At 47.5% G+C, this 15,437-nt stretch overlaps 1 protein-coding gene across 3 annotated transcripts in view; it reads right to left on the bottom strand.

The window, feature by feature from the left end:
* The window catches only part of RNF220 (ring finger protein 220), a 232,688-nt gene that overhangs the window by 2,132 nt on the left and 215,119 nt on the right, over window positions 1-15,437 (bottom strand). For all 3 annotated transcript variants that reach the window (XM_009638821.2, XM_009638820.2, XM_035894249.1), the window contains 2 exons: window positions 9,914-10,022; window positions 8,693-8,767 (listed from right to left, as the gene is read on the bottom strand). In XM_009638821.2, coding sequence (XP_009637116.1) covers window positions 8,693-8,767; window positions 9,914-10,022 — 184 coding nt within the window. The remainder of the gene's footprint in view (window positions 1-8,692; window positions 8,768-9,913; window positions 10,023-15,437) is intronic.

The following is a 15,437-nucleotide window of genomic DNA, read 5'->3' on the forward strand; positions in this document are numbered from 1 at the left end:
AGAGAAAACCCGTGGGTTGAGCTAAGAACAGTTTAATAATGGAAATAAAATGAAGTAAAATAGCACTAGTAATAATAATATACAAAGCAAGTGATGCCCAATGCAATTGCTCACCACCTGCCAACCAATGCCCAGCCCGTCCCCGAGCAGCAATTGCCCTCCTCCCCCCTGGCCCCCGGCCCACTTCCCCCAAGCATGGTGTCATACAGTATGGAATAGCCTTTTAGCCAGTTTGGGTCAGCTGATCCGACTGTGCCCCCTCCCAGCTCCTTGTGCCCCTGGCAGAGCATGGGAAGCTGAAAAATGTAAGCGCCACTTAGCAGCAACTAGAACACCAACATTCTTCTAGTACTAAATCCAAAACGCAGCGCTATGCCAGCTACTAGGAAGAAAATTAACTCTATCCCAGCTGAAACCAGGACAGCTGCTTGCAAAAGGCAAGTGTCCCTAGAAAAGGTCCTTTCTGCCCTGTGACAACACCTGCAGAGAGAGGACAGGGGCCTTCTCCCTTGGAAGCTCCCTGGACTGCAGAGAATCCCATGTATAGAAAATTTACACGGGTGCAAGTAATTCACAGGGAAGTCGCTCTGAAGAGGTGCAAGGCACGTTTGCTCTGCAGTCTCGAGTACCACCGAAAAACCCCTGCTGACCAGTCTCCAACCAGCCCCCTCCCTGCTCCCAGTGCACATTATTCCCGGCAGACACGGACTTTGCACACTTGCTGTTCCCTGAGCTTTGGACTTCTGAGCAATCAGGGTCCCATTTGATACCCCCCGACACATGTGGAAACCATGGGCATTCGCACCTGAGATCTAAAATAGCCACACACAAAGTTCTGTTGAACTGGAGTTGAAAGAAACATGTGATGGACACACAGGACACTTCAGACATCACCCTCAGGGTGAGTAGCAGACTGGCGGTGCGACAGACCACTGGTGGTCTGGATGGTGCACCTAGTTCTGGTGCTGATGGCTGTGGGCACATCCTTCTAGCAGCCTGGGACTTATCCCCTCGCTAAGTACTGTGTGTGCTCAGATTTCCAGCGTTCTGGAGCGGAGACCCCTGTGTGAGATCACCGTGCCTGTGCAATGCATCGGGCAGCCCCACGCACCGGTCTTCACAGAGGGGCCTTGGCATGTTGGATTCTGGGAAGAGCAAGCACAAAGCAAACATCTGGAAGGGAAGGCTTAAAACCTTAATGAAATCAAAGAGCGAGTGCGCTGGACTCTAAGAGGACCTGTGTATGTAACATGCCCCTTCGCTTGTGCTCGACCAGAGCTTTGACTCTCCAGCATCAGAAAAGGGCAAGCTCTGACCCTGCATGTCTCAGTAAGAACTTCCTCTAGCAGCTATGACAGGTAGGAGACAAAAATCTAAACATCTGCCCCTTTTTCCACCATTAAAGCCATTCTGGGATGGGCTACATAGCAGCACTGCCAAGGAGGGGCTCACTGATCTGGACGCAAATGACACGGAACAGCCTGTTTCGCCTGAGTCCCTGCTCAGGCCTGCATCGCCATGAAGCTCCTCCATCCTCAGAGGTGCCTCTGGCATCTGGGTGGCCTCTTGGCACCATCTGTGTAGCTGTAGGGTCCCAGGGGAAGTGGCATGGAGGTGCCGAGGAATTTGCAGCATGTTGTCAAAGGGGCAGCAGTTGGCAGCTGCCCATTTGAGCTCTCCTGTGTGCCCTGACAAGCAGAAGTAAGTGTGCATGGGGACTTTAAGGCATTCCAGATGTGACCTCTGCACGCATCTGTGTCCATGCTCTCCTTCCCAGGACGGGCAGAGCTTATTGACAAGTGGTAAAAAAGCATCCAGCTGAACACCTGGAGCTTCTGCCTCTCTGGACAACGCACCAGGGAGAGGTGCCTTCTGCAAGACCAGTCCCCCGACCCATCAGCCTGCTTTCAGTCTGGGGCGAAGGATGAAGGAAAGTGCTTGCTGCCACCTAAAACCACATCCCCTCTATTCCTCAGTGCTCCTGTGCTAATGCTGAACAGCATTTCTGCCGTTATTTTCTTTTAGCTCTGCTGAAGTTGGAGATGTTTGGCTGTATGTGGGTGGGGAGGAGCACTGAACCACAAACTGCAGCTTCTGCCGTCTCAGTCTTGCACCTTGTCCTCCGTTCTGGGATTTGGAGGTGGACTGAGACAGCTGCAGGCAGATGTGCATGATCCCGCAGCAAGGGTAACCTCGCTAACACAGCCTAGACAGCTCAATGTGGGAAATTTCAGAAGGACAGATTCCCTGGAAAGCCACCCTTCCCAGGTCTCTTCCAAAGGCTGTGCAGGCGCTCGCTGTAAGCACAAGTCCTCCACACTCAGCATGGCAGAACAAGCCTGGTTAAACCAACTGCAGCTTTGCTCCTCTCTTCCATGGCAAAGGGAGGTCAGGCATGCAATTCCTTCACACCACAGGGAAAGGGAACTGCCAGACCCCAGGATTTCTGTCCCAGAGATGTGCTTTCTGCACCTCATGCTGACATTTTTGGGGGGTCCACTCTCCCCACCTAAGGCTGAGAGCTGCACATGGGCAGCCAGGGCCAAGTTTTTGACCACACCAGAAGGTAGGACCCAACCACATGTAGCTTGACTCATTTACTGCAAAAGCTACATGATCGCAGGTTGATTTAGGGCAGTGGTGGATGCTGCTTCACCTGCTCGTGGGAAGGGCAGCTCACCTTGAGCTCTGAAGCCTGGGTAGACCGGAGGGAATAGCGGCACCTTAGAGACCTCCAGCAGCCAGGCCTGAAGGCTGCGCAAGGCTGACCGTACATGCCATGCCGGGCCCAGGTCTCTGGGTCTCCCTAGTATTTGTGCTCGGTATTAAACAGTTCAAGCAAAAATAATGACTTTGGACCCTTGGGGAAGCCTTTTTCTTTTTTTTTTTCTTTTTTAAAATAAAACTGTCATCCTCTGCACACATCAGCATGTGTGTTAAATTCAGAACTAAGTCCTGATTTTTTTTCTTTTTAGATTGAAATTGCTTAGAACCTTGTTCCTTACATCTGACTTTTCGGTGTAGGTGTGTAACATTTATTGGCACTAGCATTTAAGCTCTCCTCTCTTGCGGAGAGGCACATAAGCTTGTACACACACACATGCTGGCACAGGCACAATGAAAAAGCGTTTGCTCCCCCACTGCTCACCTGCCAGCTGGGGTTACTAAACTTTTCCCTTGAAATAAAAATGCTGTGGAATAATAAGTCCCACCTGTCAGCCATTTCTTTCTTTCTTTTTTTTCCAGGTCCTTCTGCTCCTTTCATCATAGCTTCATGGAAAAGCCTTGATGTGTTATAGCTGCGTGTGCTAGAGTAAAGGCCACCTCAGCTTTTCCATTATAAACCCCAGTTTTGAGGGGTTTATAAAACTCTGCTGCAAGAAGTTTGCTCCAGGGCTGTTACAAAGCAAAGAAAAGGGGCTGGAACCAGGATGAAGTTTATTTTTTCTCCTCCTTTCTTAATTAAAATTTGGCAAGTGATTGATCCACAATACAGGCTAATCACTTGGGGTAGTAGTTTGAAAAATACATTAACGAGAGCTGAGATGTTGAGAAGTCGTTAGGGCTCACATGGTGCCAGGAAGGATTGGAGTATTTTGTCTTAAAGTTACCTCTTAAAAAAAAAATGGCGTGACGTCTGCTATAAATTGGCTAAAGCAAGAAAACTCAAAAGGAAGGATTTAGGCACTTCCTGCTGTCCTGTGGGTCTAAAATTGGGCAATTTCCAAGCAGAATATGCTACCAGGCACAGAGAATAAAGAGACACACACCGAGCAACTTCGCCTACACAGTGGCACTGTCAAACCTGGGCTTGAAGCTTGCCTATTTTATAGGAAGGAAAACCACGGCAGAGACATGACAGGAGGGACCCAAACCAAGAGCCAGTTTCTGCCAGGAAGAGAAATGGAACTCCAAGATCCAATTCTCGACCAAGGCGACAGCCCCCTCTTCCCATGCTTGCACATGAAGTGGCAGCTTCTTCTCTTCAAACGCTTGCTCTCAGAGCAGCAGCCGTTCCCCACTGCCGTTGTGGGGTACCCCCAGTCATGGGGTGAAAGCAGTCAGAAGAGCAACCTTTTCCACAGAGCCTCCCCAAAGGGTGGCGCTCACCCCCAACAGGTTGTTGGAGGCCAAAACTGAAATATGTTAATAAATAACCAGACAACCTCAGGGCAGATAGGAACATCACGAAGGGTCAAGCGCAGCATCCTCCACGCAGCTGCTGACTTGGGAGGTCCCTATGTTACTGGAAGCACTAAGGAATGGCCCAGAAGGATTGCTCTGTATCTGCACTGTTTCTTACAAAAATACTCCAGCCCACATGGGATATACGGTATTATAGTCTAGAAAAAGCGACAAGGCTAAGAACATAGTAGTGTAATCTACCGAAGATATAAATGTGTCAACTGCAGAGCATACATACCTATCAATGGATCCCCTGAAAGCATATTTTGTGATGAAGAAGGCTTTTTAGAAGTGATTTTTCCCTGCTCTTGCAGTCATCATTTTCAAATAAGCCCAAGACAGGCAAGTACAAGCCTGGGGTCAGTAAATACACATAGGAAATGCTGGATCTGGCTGTACAGGCGATGGGGGAATCTCAGCAAACCGCACCTGCTCAAATAATCCTGTCCTCTTCCAGCCCCTGCACCCACCAACAACTCCATCGCTGGCGAACAACCACCTGACTTAGCTTTTAACTCCACTTACTTGGCAAGGAAGGATACTGGGGTTTGGGAGATCACAGAACCACAGCTGATGGGGACATCAAGAACTCACCAACCCATTCCCCCAGCAAGATCTCCTCAACCTGAATTACTGCTGATGGACATACATCAAACCTGTTCTCACAAACCTCCCAAGGATGGAGGCTCCAGACCTCCCCAGCAAAGCACTGCAGCAGATTGCCAATCTTTACTGTTAGAGCATTCTTCCCAGGAAAATATGGATCTCACCCACTAGTAGCTGTAGGGTCCCTCTTGGTTAATGGAGAAAGACAGAGAAAGGGCAGACAAACCTCTTCCAGAGGGAGATTCATACCCCATCACCCAGTGACTCGGGGCCGCAGTCCAACAACCAGTTGAGGACAGACACGTCCCGTGAGGAAGGTCAACCTTCAGTGAAATGAACCCCACCTCCTGCTGCCCAGGCTAAGCCTCCCTCCTGCAACTCCATTTCCCTTCCTGTCTTTGAAGAACCTGCATGTGTTTTCAGGGGTTTCCAAAAGGGATCACAGGGAAGTCACTCCAGGCTACTGTCCCAGTTGCTGCGTAACTTGAAGATACCAACTAGTGCTCTGCATGCAGGGTGGATGAATGAAAAATGTCACTGTGTTGAGTGACCTGGACAACCAGCAAGCAGGGAGTAGCAAGCTCATCGGTGTGGTTTGACACAGCAATACAAACCCAGCAGACAAAACAGCTTAGATGATTTCCTGGGAAACCAGACACGATCACATGACATCAAGCAACACGTTCTTGTATCCCTCTCCCTCTCTCCATTCCTGTTGTGCCTACAACCACAGAGCTGCCCACAGCATATGCAGCATCCAGCACGACTTTAGCCTGTGGCCCCTGGACCACAGCCCTCAGGCAGACCAGTTCTGCTCACAGAGCAAGTGGAAGGAGAGAAAACCACTTAACTCATTGTGTCCTGACGCTGAGTAAAGGGATGGTTCCTCCCTTTCTCCATGGCCACCCTGAAGAGGGCTGTCTAACCATGCAGCTTCTGTTGGCACTGAGGATATGGCTAACTCAGAGAGCACCACAACCTCAGTTCTCTTAAGCTACCTCCAGGGTCCCTTTCTACAACCCCAGCCTTTCTTCCTTGTTAATCCAACACAGCAACAGGAGAGAGAGATGGAGTCTGCTCCGGTGGATGTTTCATCCACAGAACTTGGAGCCAGTTTGATGCACTGAGTTCTAGTATAACAGCACCTACACTAGAGAGCCCAGCAGCCATTTGTGGAGTTGGTGGTTAAAAATGCCTCCCCCTCTCCCTTAGCAACAGGACAGTTATAATTTGGAATTGGACTTCAAGAGCCAGAAGTCCAAAAATTGTATTTTCATAAAGCCTAAGCGCTTTAAAGACCTAATTCTCATCACTGCCCTAGACACCACGGAAGTCAGAGGATCCTAGAGATCTTCAGATCATTGTAGCGTTGTATCCTAGAAAATGTTTAAACCTTAAGCCTTTTAAAAACCATGTCACCTCCTCTGGCTCATAAACAGATGTAAGCACCAAATTTCACCCTGTCTTCAATACCCTGCAGAGGTTTCGAAGTGCTCCCATGCACTCTGAGCCTTCAGTTCCGAGGCCTTGTTCAATACACGGTCCTCCCTCTCCCTCTCTCACAAACACACTCACACCCTAATTTAATATTAGATCTCGGCTGGGCAAATAAACCACAGGCGCACAGGAGAAAGGGGACTTTTCAGCAGCAGGGATGGCAGATCTCCAGAATGTTCAAAAGGGGCCGGAAGCCTGACACAACCCGCCTGCCCCAACTCCTATTAACTCCAACAAATTGTTTATTGCACAACAGAAGAAAAATGTTGCCCCTCTCCCCCAGCCGAGTCTTTCCATGTGTGCTGCACGCGCAGGCTCCCTCCCTCCGCCCCCGCTGGGGAGCCAGCTTTATACCCAGGGAAAGGTAACAGCAGCGATTATTACACACACTATCCCACAGCTCCTCGCTTGTTAAAAAAAACAAGAGTCTCTTTTGTGCCCGAAATAAAAGGAGATACCTTAATTAGAACAATGCAGGTTGGTGAGCATTAAACACTGAGCCCAGCTGCTGTATGCCATTAAATTCATAAAAAAGGAGGGGGAAGGAGGGCAGTCTTAACGAGATTACACACATTGACTTTGATCAAGACACAAAAGCACCAAGGCGTTCCAGGGTTTTTATTGCTGTCTTCGGGCTACATTTTAATGGTTACATTAGAAACATGCGAACACAGGCTGGGAGATTTTTTTTGAGACGGGAGAGGGAGTGCAAGCATGCCTTGTGAAAAGGCCTGGTTTAATAAATTGGGGGCTGCAGGGAGAGGCTAGGACTGGGGAACACATGAGTAGCCACTTATTAATTGCTTCCCCTATGCAAGTGCCAAGTCCTAATATGGTATCTTGCTGGACTATTCCCATCCTGCCTGCCTGGTCGGCAGAAGAGCCATGTGCAGATAGCACACAGCCAGCTCCATCCCCACCTTCCTCACAGATATCTGGAGGGGAGACAGCTCCCCCGCTGCCAGGGTAAATGCTAACCCCCGAGCACCTGGAGTGGGATTCCCCAGTCCTTAGGAGCAGCCGTGACCGCTGCACGCGAAACAAAGGGGCCTGCCTGAAGCTGAACTAAGTTGCTGCTAAGCCTAAGAACAGCCTGAAATCGGTGCCACAGATTTAGAAGATGACTTGAGGCTGCTGGGAAGAAGAGAGGACAAAGAGTTCAGAGTAAAGAAAACGAAAAAGAAATTAGCATTTTATCCTCTGTTTGTGGCACCGCTGAAGGACGAGATTACACTTAGCAAAGGCAGCAGAGCACACACATTCATCCAAACATCTCACAGCTACGTACCCACATATGTGTCTTTTATAACATGCTGCTAAAATGTTTACAAAAGCTTGTATAATCTAAATAGTGACGGGGTGTAGCTGAAGAGCTATAAAATACAGCCCAAGGGATAGCCAAGTTATTGAGTTGCTATTAGTACTCAAGCCCACAGGCACTTCACCGTCCTGGTAACTTTTCTTGGACAAGACTTTTAAAAGGCAGGATTTAAAGGAGCACGATCGGCTTAATCGTAATTCCAAGCGCACAACGTGTTCTATAAAGTAGATTTTGTAATGCCTTACAGGAACAGTTTTTAGGAGTGGCATTCCCTTACATTTTTTGCAACCCAACACTGTATCATCTTGCTAGCAAGAGAACTAGAAAGCATAACTGACTGTGTTCCACTCCCCAACCCGAATAAGATGAAAGCTTGAAAATCAGCTGCGCAGGGGAAATTAAAGGCTTATTATAAAGCCCACAGTTTTCACAATGGAAAGGAAAACACTTTACTTAATAACACCTTGAATTTTAACCTGATGTCCTTTAGTACATATATAAATTACTACTGCATTGGGTCACCTATTCAATGCTGAAGGTACTCTCCAATCTTCCAAACAGAATGGCACACACTTGAAAACTGCACAGTGCTATTTCAAATAATCTGAAAAATATAGATTCATATTCATAAAAGCTCCCTTCCATATCATCTATCCTGAAGATGATTCCCTTTGCTTCAGGGGAATATTAGGTTTCTCAGAAGCTACCCATTCCATGAATCTCAGTGGATTTGGCCTCCACTCTCACAGCTTTACCTCTCTGCATGGATGCCCCACAGGAAATTACTGTAAGGCAAGGTTGTCCCCGGCACAGAGCTCTTACATGAGCAATGGCTGTCCCCACAGCAGCAGAGCAGCAAGCAGGGGGCAGGACTGCACTTTGGTCACGATGACTCAAACGAGACTCGCTCCAGTCAGAGCTAGAGTGGGGTGTTAAATAGCAAGGCTTGGGAAGCCTGCATGCACAGCACTCAAGTTGTTTAAAATAAAGCAAAAAGCACCTTTCCCATGTCGATTTAAATAAAGTATCCCAGAAGAGAGGAAAAAGCCTGTAAGTCAACAAAAAAGTAGCCAAGAGCCTCACCAGAGTCCGCAGCCAGCATTCTTCACAGTGCACGTGCCAGCACTGAATGGAAGTCAGGGGCATTGTGTAGGAGTCCTGGGGAGAAGAAGCAGATAGGTTATTTCCATAGCAGGGATTTACTGATTCTTCTCTTCCAACCCCATCGCAACGCTCTTCTTTGTGGGTAGCATTGCCTCGTATTTTGTAGTAAAAAAATAGTAAGCTTGTGTGATATGTACATTTGTGGTTTTGTAACGTTTGCGTAGTAGAGGCAGGAAGTCGCCCGCAGTCCATTTTTCTGGCTTCCCAGAACTCCTGTTGGAAGCCCATAATCCACTCAAGTGGTGACCTGGCTCAGCACAGTTATCGCAAGAGCATCTGAAGTTGCTGTGGCCACCTGCCATTATTCCCATCAGAAAGGTCACCAGATCATATAAAACCAGCGTCAGGGTAAGATGAACCCTTATCACAGCTCTTAGCTCTGCAGGAACAGCTTAACTACATCCCAAGAATGCTGCTGCTATTGTAGCAGACATGCCTTCTCTTGAGTATTTTCTATCATTGCTAATAAACTTCTGGAAATTAGCAGCAAGCTATCACCCCTTCTGTGGGATGAGAGATGGGGACTGCACCCCCATACCTACAGGTCATGAGCTGGGAGAGAGAGCACTGTGAATCAAGCTGAAGTTGCAGAGGGAGCCCTTCGCCAAGCGGAATTTTCTCCCACTATCATTAGAATAAAATCCTAACAGGAGATGCAAAGCTTTGCAGGCTCAGACCATCAGAGGGAGCTGCTGCCCTTCTTTAGGAAGGCCACAGCATCACCACAGAGCAAGCAGGACACGGACAACTTTTAAATGCTCACGCAACATTCCTGTTCCCAAATCATATGTGGGTCTCAGATCACAGATTCTGCTCTCTCCCATGTATGTAAAACATACGTACAGGAAGAGGATGCTGGTATCTGGGAGTTTTCTACAGGAAGGCCGCAAGTCTTCCAAAGTTGGGGCTTTCTTGCCCCTGATAAAGATGGACAGCTACAAATACCAGTGGAACAATGTAATGCATACAGAAATTTCAATTGCTAAAAAGACCTAGCACCTTCATTTGGAAGGCTAATTGGTGTATAGGGACAAAGATGAGTTCCCCCACTCCACCCGAAAAGGGAGAAAAACTTCTCCCCTCCTCAGCAACGATACCAAGACATTTCTGATTCATTACCACAAGTGGAGTGCTACTCACCATGCAAATGAGACATTTATAGCGGTCCCCACGGGAAAGCTGCCTTTCTAACTCACGGACACGAGCCTTTAACGCTTCAAATGTTGTCACTGCAGAGTCTTCTGTAATTCTGCAAAAGATGATGGAAAGTGAACATCACTGAGCACACAAGAGTTTGGGGGAAAAGGACCCCACAACAGGTACTGCAAAGGAAATGGCAACATTTGAATGAATACATCAAACTTGGGGTGAAGAATAATTCCTGAAAAGCCCAGTGTGCATTCTTTGAGGTGTCCTACCGAACACTTCCAAAAACATCATGACAGAACATGTGACAGTTGACTGGGGTTGCCAACTTCATATACAGCAAGTTTCCAAAAGACATGAACATTTAAAGAACAGATTTTTTTTGCTTTTTGTTTTCTGCCTCTTTTCTTGTCTCCGTTAAGAGACTCCTTAGGACCAAATGCTTTGGACAAAGTTCTGTACGTTGCTCTAAAGCTGGTGAGATAACTTTCCATGGGCAATAGAAGCTGCTCTTCCCCTTAGAGGATGGAGGTCTTCGCTGGCCACCAACCTTGTGAAACACAAAATCAGCTCATTACACAGGACCAACACAATGCTTTTATATTAAAGAAATCCCTAGCTTTTTGGGTTCTAATAACTGAAAAAAAGGAGAAACCAAAAGCAGCAGACACTGTGCCAACAGGGTGGCTATAAAAGCAGCTTTACAATCTCTACTTTCCCATTTCCTAGGGTCATTTTTGATGGGCAGCATTATCTCTTTTGTCACAGAGGCGCTGTGCTGAGGGCAGGCAAGTGTATTTTCATGGTTCTGCGAGGCTGGTGAAAAGAGCAACTTGCCAACCTAAAAGCAAGGGCAGACAGCAATGCTTAGCAAATGAGATGCAGGGAGCATTATAGACAAGGATGTGTCACTCTGGCATGCTGCAAAATCCGATTTCTACACAGTGCAGACACAGGGAGGGGCCCCTCAAGCATTCCCCAGAAAAGGTTTAGAGCATTGCATTGACATTGAGGCTTTCACTTTTGCGAAAAACCAAAACAAAACAGCAGTTTTCACTTATGCCAGTGAATTTCAGGCCTGTCCAAGCAGACTCCAGCTCAGAAGAACCTGCAGAGTACCTCGCCACCAGAAGCTGCATCAATCACAACATAACCCTCAGCGGCACCTACGCGTTCTACCTTTTTAGAGGATGATTCATCAACAGGTGGCTAAAACATGGGTCTAGCGGAATTACTACGACCAATAACGTGAGCTGCGATCTCAGCACTCCCGCTGCACGCACACGCTCGCTCCTTTGTTTGCTGGTCACTTGTCGCCGGCATGCAGGGAGGGACCTGAGCTATCTCCCATGAGGTGATTCTGCTGGCTTTTCCCAAGGCTCTGGGAACAGCTAGTTGAAAGAGCTGGTTGAAAAGACCTTGAGTGATTTTTCTAATTATGACACTTCAGAAGAAACTGGAGCTGCAGGAGTGCATATGGTTAAGTACCAGTGTTACAAAGCTCCTCCAGCTTCACTCCTACCTTTGTACAGATCAGACACTCCCTGCACGAGCTAACCGAGGAGAGACCTTCATCAGAAGGAGACTCACTCCAAATGGCAGTTGCTAGGAAATGGTAACAATTTTAAAATTGAAAAAAAGGCAAAGAAATACACGTCCTGTGATAGCCTAGTGGGTGAGGACTGCCTGGGGACAGGGACACTGTGGATTCAAGTCTTGGTATCAATAAATATTCTTCAGAGCAAAATGGAAGAGCTTCACTAGGAGACAGCACTCCCCGCTGTGGAACACCCACTTTTCCTCCTACTCATTGGTATAAATTATTATCATCTCCCAGTTTCGGGTCTCACCCTCAAGGAAGAGTTGTGTTTTCAAAGAAAGTCTAGAAAGGTGTTAGTTTTGTCCAAGGAAGAAACAGAATTACTTAGTTACAGCTGGAAGGTTATTGTCCAATGAGAAAACTGTTTCCCTTCCAGTCTGGCCCATGAACAAGCTGATGCTGGATGAAAGCTGCAGCTGAATTTGACTTTCTGGAATCCCCTTCTCCTTCCTGCGCATATAAGGGCACTGGAGTTTTAAAATGCAGTGAGCGTGGCTCCTGCCCAAAGTGAGTGGCAAGCAGAACCTCAACCCTTGCTAAATTCCCCTATCACTATCCATGGAGCTATCTGTCCTCCTCTGAAGGGCAGGCGACTCAGCAAGGAAAGGGAAAAGTAGCATCCTTGAGCAGATCCAAGCGAAGGCCAATTCATCCCCAGTCCCAGCCCAATAACAGTCAAAGCTTGAAAAGGAAAAATTTGCCTCTGCAACAACTAGAGGAGATAGAAAATGGCTTGTTTATAGAAGTCTAAATGGCTGACCCCCATCGGCCAATTTCGGAAAGTCTCTGAGATAATCGCACCTGTCCAGTAATAAACGAATGAATCAGAAAAGGAGGCTGAATAGAGGTATAAGCAATAATGCTCAGAGGCTGCCTGATACAATGGCCAATCAATAGGAGGGCTGTAGATCAGGGTGCTAGTTAGCTGGAAAATTACCGCACCGCTGCGTGCGTCACGCTGTAGGGATCCTGGACAATCAATGTGGGAGGTATTGATTTAGTTATTATCACTTCATACGCTCCAGACATTGTTAAATATACATTTATTAACAAGACTGGGGTGCATTGGTAAGAGAGGGAGCTTTAGCCACTGCAGTATCTCCCAGCACTGATCAAAGCTCAGCTGTGACAGACTTTAAACTCAATGTTCTCTCTGCCAAGTGTGCTCTCAGGACAAATCCTGACGCACAGCATAGTGCCAAAGACGCAGCTCCTGTCTCACAAGAGAGAGATTTTGGCCACAAGTGAGTATTTTGCACTTGAGATTTCAGGAAAGCCTCCCAGAGCAGCAGCAAACAGGGACGTGGCGGCCAAGGGTCAACCCAAAGTGAGCGATAATTGCATGGTTGCTTCCGAAAAGCCAGAGGAAATGAGGTCAAGGGAAATAGGGAGAACATTAGTAAATAAAGGAAACTGGAACTACCTCCAGGGATGGAATAAAGAGGAGAGTCACTTCCCATGTGTCTGGCTCCCGTGGTGGCCAGCACACTTGGGACACATGCCATTCCATTTAGTGACATTTTACCGTCAACCTGCTGCTTGTATCCTAAAGATAAGCATCGCTTAGGAGCAACTCTTCCTGCAGCAGCAATCTTGGGAACTCCCTCAGGCTTCCCTCTTGCGTGCACACCTTGTGTGCGCTTGCCTGGACACAGCTGGGAGCAGCCTGTGCAGTATTTTTACAGGGTAACACCGGGGTGGGAGCGAGGGTCAGAAAGACAAGCTCCACGGAAGGGGTAAGGCTGTGTACAAGTCACCCTGCCAAGGGAGGCAGAGGTAATTGCAGGGAAGAAGGAATTGGCTTCCACAGCCCTGCTCTCCCTGCTTTGCCTTGACCTCATGCTGGATGTGGGAGGACTCTTTTAACAATTTTGCGCCTCAGCGCTCTGATTTGACGTGTTTGGATAACGTCATTTATCAGTCTCCGGAGAGATCTGCTGAGCACAACTGCTGCCCAGAGCAATGCCTTGAGCCCCAGCGTTGGTGCTTCTCCAACCACACAGGTGTGGGTGGCCTCGCTGATGCCTGCATTGTCCTCCCTGGCTGAGAAGGTATCAAGAGGGCACATCCACACTCTACTCACAGTGGACCTGCATCACCACAAACAGGGGAGCCTGAGCAAGAACGTTTATACAAGAGCAAAAATATGAAGGGAGGGCTCCTTGCGGAGGAAGCTTGGTCCTGAACTACTCTCTCGACTTTGTGGATAACTCTTCAACAACTTGGCAGTCGCAGTTGAGGATGCTGGGTACCAGGGAGCAAGTCTGTGAGACCTGGCAGACAGCACACGATAGTTTTCGGTCTTTGTGCCCAACACATTTTTCTACTGTTCATAACATTTTCCCCTCAGCACTGAAAATAAGAACCAACTTTCTTCCTTTGAGCAAACCCTTGCTTCGTACCTATCTGTAGCTTTGAGCTGTTACTCAGCAATCACCTCCGGGGAAATCTCCCCTGGGAATCAGCTGCTTTCCCCCCCCGCCCCGGCCTTGCAAAAAAACTTCAACCCAAACGCTGGTTATTTGTCAAACATTAGCATGCATGTGATCTTTGTTTCTCCAAATTAAATCGAGCAATTCCTACCCGCTGTCCCAGTGGGCAATCACAAGCAATTCCGTTAATTAAATTATCTCTGATTCTGCAGCTCTGGAATCTCTCAATTGACTAAGTCTGTGCTTTATCATCAACAAAATACTGGACCAAAAAGGAAACAAAAAATGCTGATGTCAAAGTGATTGGCTTCAGTTAACCCTTCCCAGCTGGATATTAAGGGCTGCTCAAGAAACTGTTAGACTGGAATGGGCCCAAGAGCAAGAGCCTCGTACCAGAGCTACCAGTAGCAGCTGTTCACTTGTGTTTCCTTTCCTTTGTACAGAAAAAAAATACATCACTGCATCCAGCATCCTGCCTGTTTGAGAGACACAGAAAGATGCAAACTATTAACTGATGAAGAGGCAGAAAAAAACCTCAAAGATCAGCCAACCCCCGCGAATACCCATTCCTCCCCTTACCCAGATCTCACTTGATGTACCCCGCTGTTGAGGAGTCTTCATAAAACATTCCCCTTTGGTTTATTTCAACTGGATATAAATTTTCCTTTCTTCATAAACAGCCACACTGTACACAGCATTCCATAAATTTTTACAATTCCACTGTTTGTATGTACCTTGTAAAAAACGCTTAGCACTGATTAAACGCACCGCTAATAAAATTTCATGGGCTACTTTTGACACTCGATATTCTGACCTTCCTCTCTCTCCCTCATACATTCATTTTTTGTTTTGTATGCCTGTAAACACAAAGTGGCAGAGAGGAAAATGTACGGTACCACTGACAAACCCAAGAGTGATGTCTTCATTTTTAAACAAAGCCTTTATCTTCCCTTGTCCGAGTTGGAGAGCCTGATCCCAGCAGAACATACATGCCATTTCCCTGCACCGGGGGCAGAGGTCAGGTCGCTAGCAGCTTACATATCATAAATATTAGAAACAGACTGGTCGATGCTTTGAAGGCAGAGTCAAGCTAAAGTAAGATTCCAGGAGCAGAGAAATTGCTCCTGGCCATATCCAACCACGGCTGCAGCTGACAATTAACATAACCGCTGCTACGCCACAGAGAAGAAAGCCTACTGCAGTCCTCACTTTGAGGGGCACAAATTTTAAAAGACTTGAGAAAACGATCCAAAAAATGACCCCAACATCAGTGCACAATCATTTATTTGCAAGCCCTCTCTCACCGCCAATTTATGTTTGGGTGAGAGGGCAACTTTTTCAGAGGAGAGATCATGTTTTATTAGCCTGCAACACGCTGCGCGTAGCCGCTGTGACACCGGTAACACCACCGAACAGCGCAGCACGATGATGCCATCCCGGCTCTCACTCACACGTTGCCTTCAACACACCTCCCTCGCTACCTGAG

This window comes from Egretta garzetta, unplaced genomic scaffold (assembly GCF_000687185.1).
Source record: "Egretta garzetta isolate BGI_Z169 unplaced genomic scaffold, ASM68718v1 scaffold145, whole genome shotgun sequence".
NCBI classification, from domain to species: Eukaryota; Metazoa; Chordata; class Aves; order Pelecaniformes; family Ardeidae; genus Egretta; species Egretta garzetta.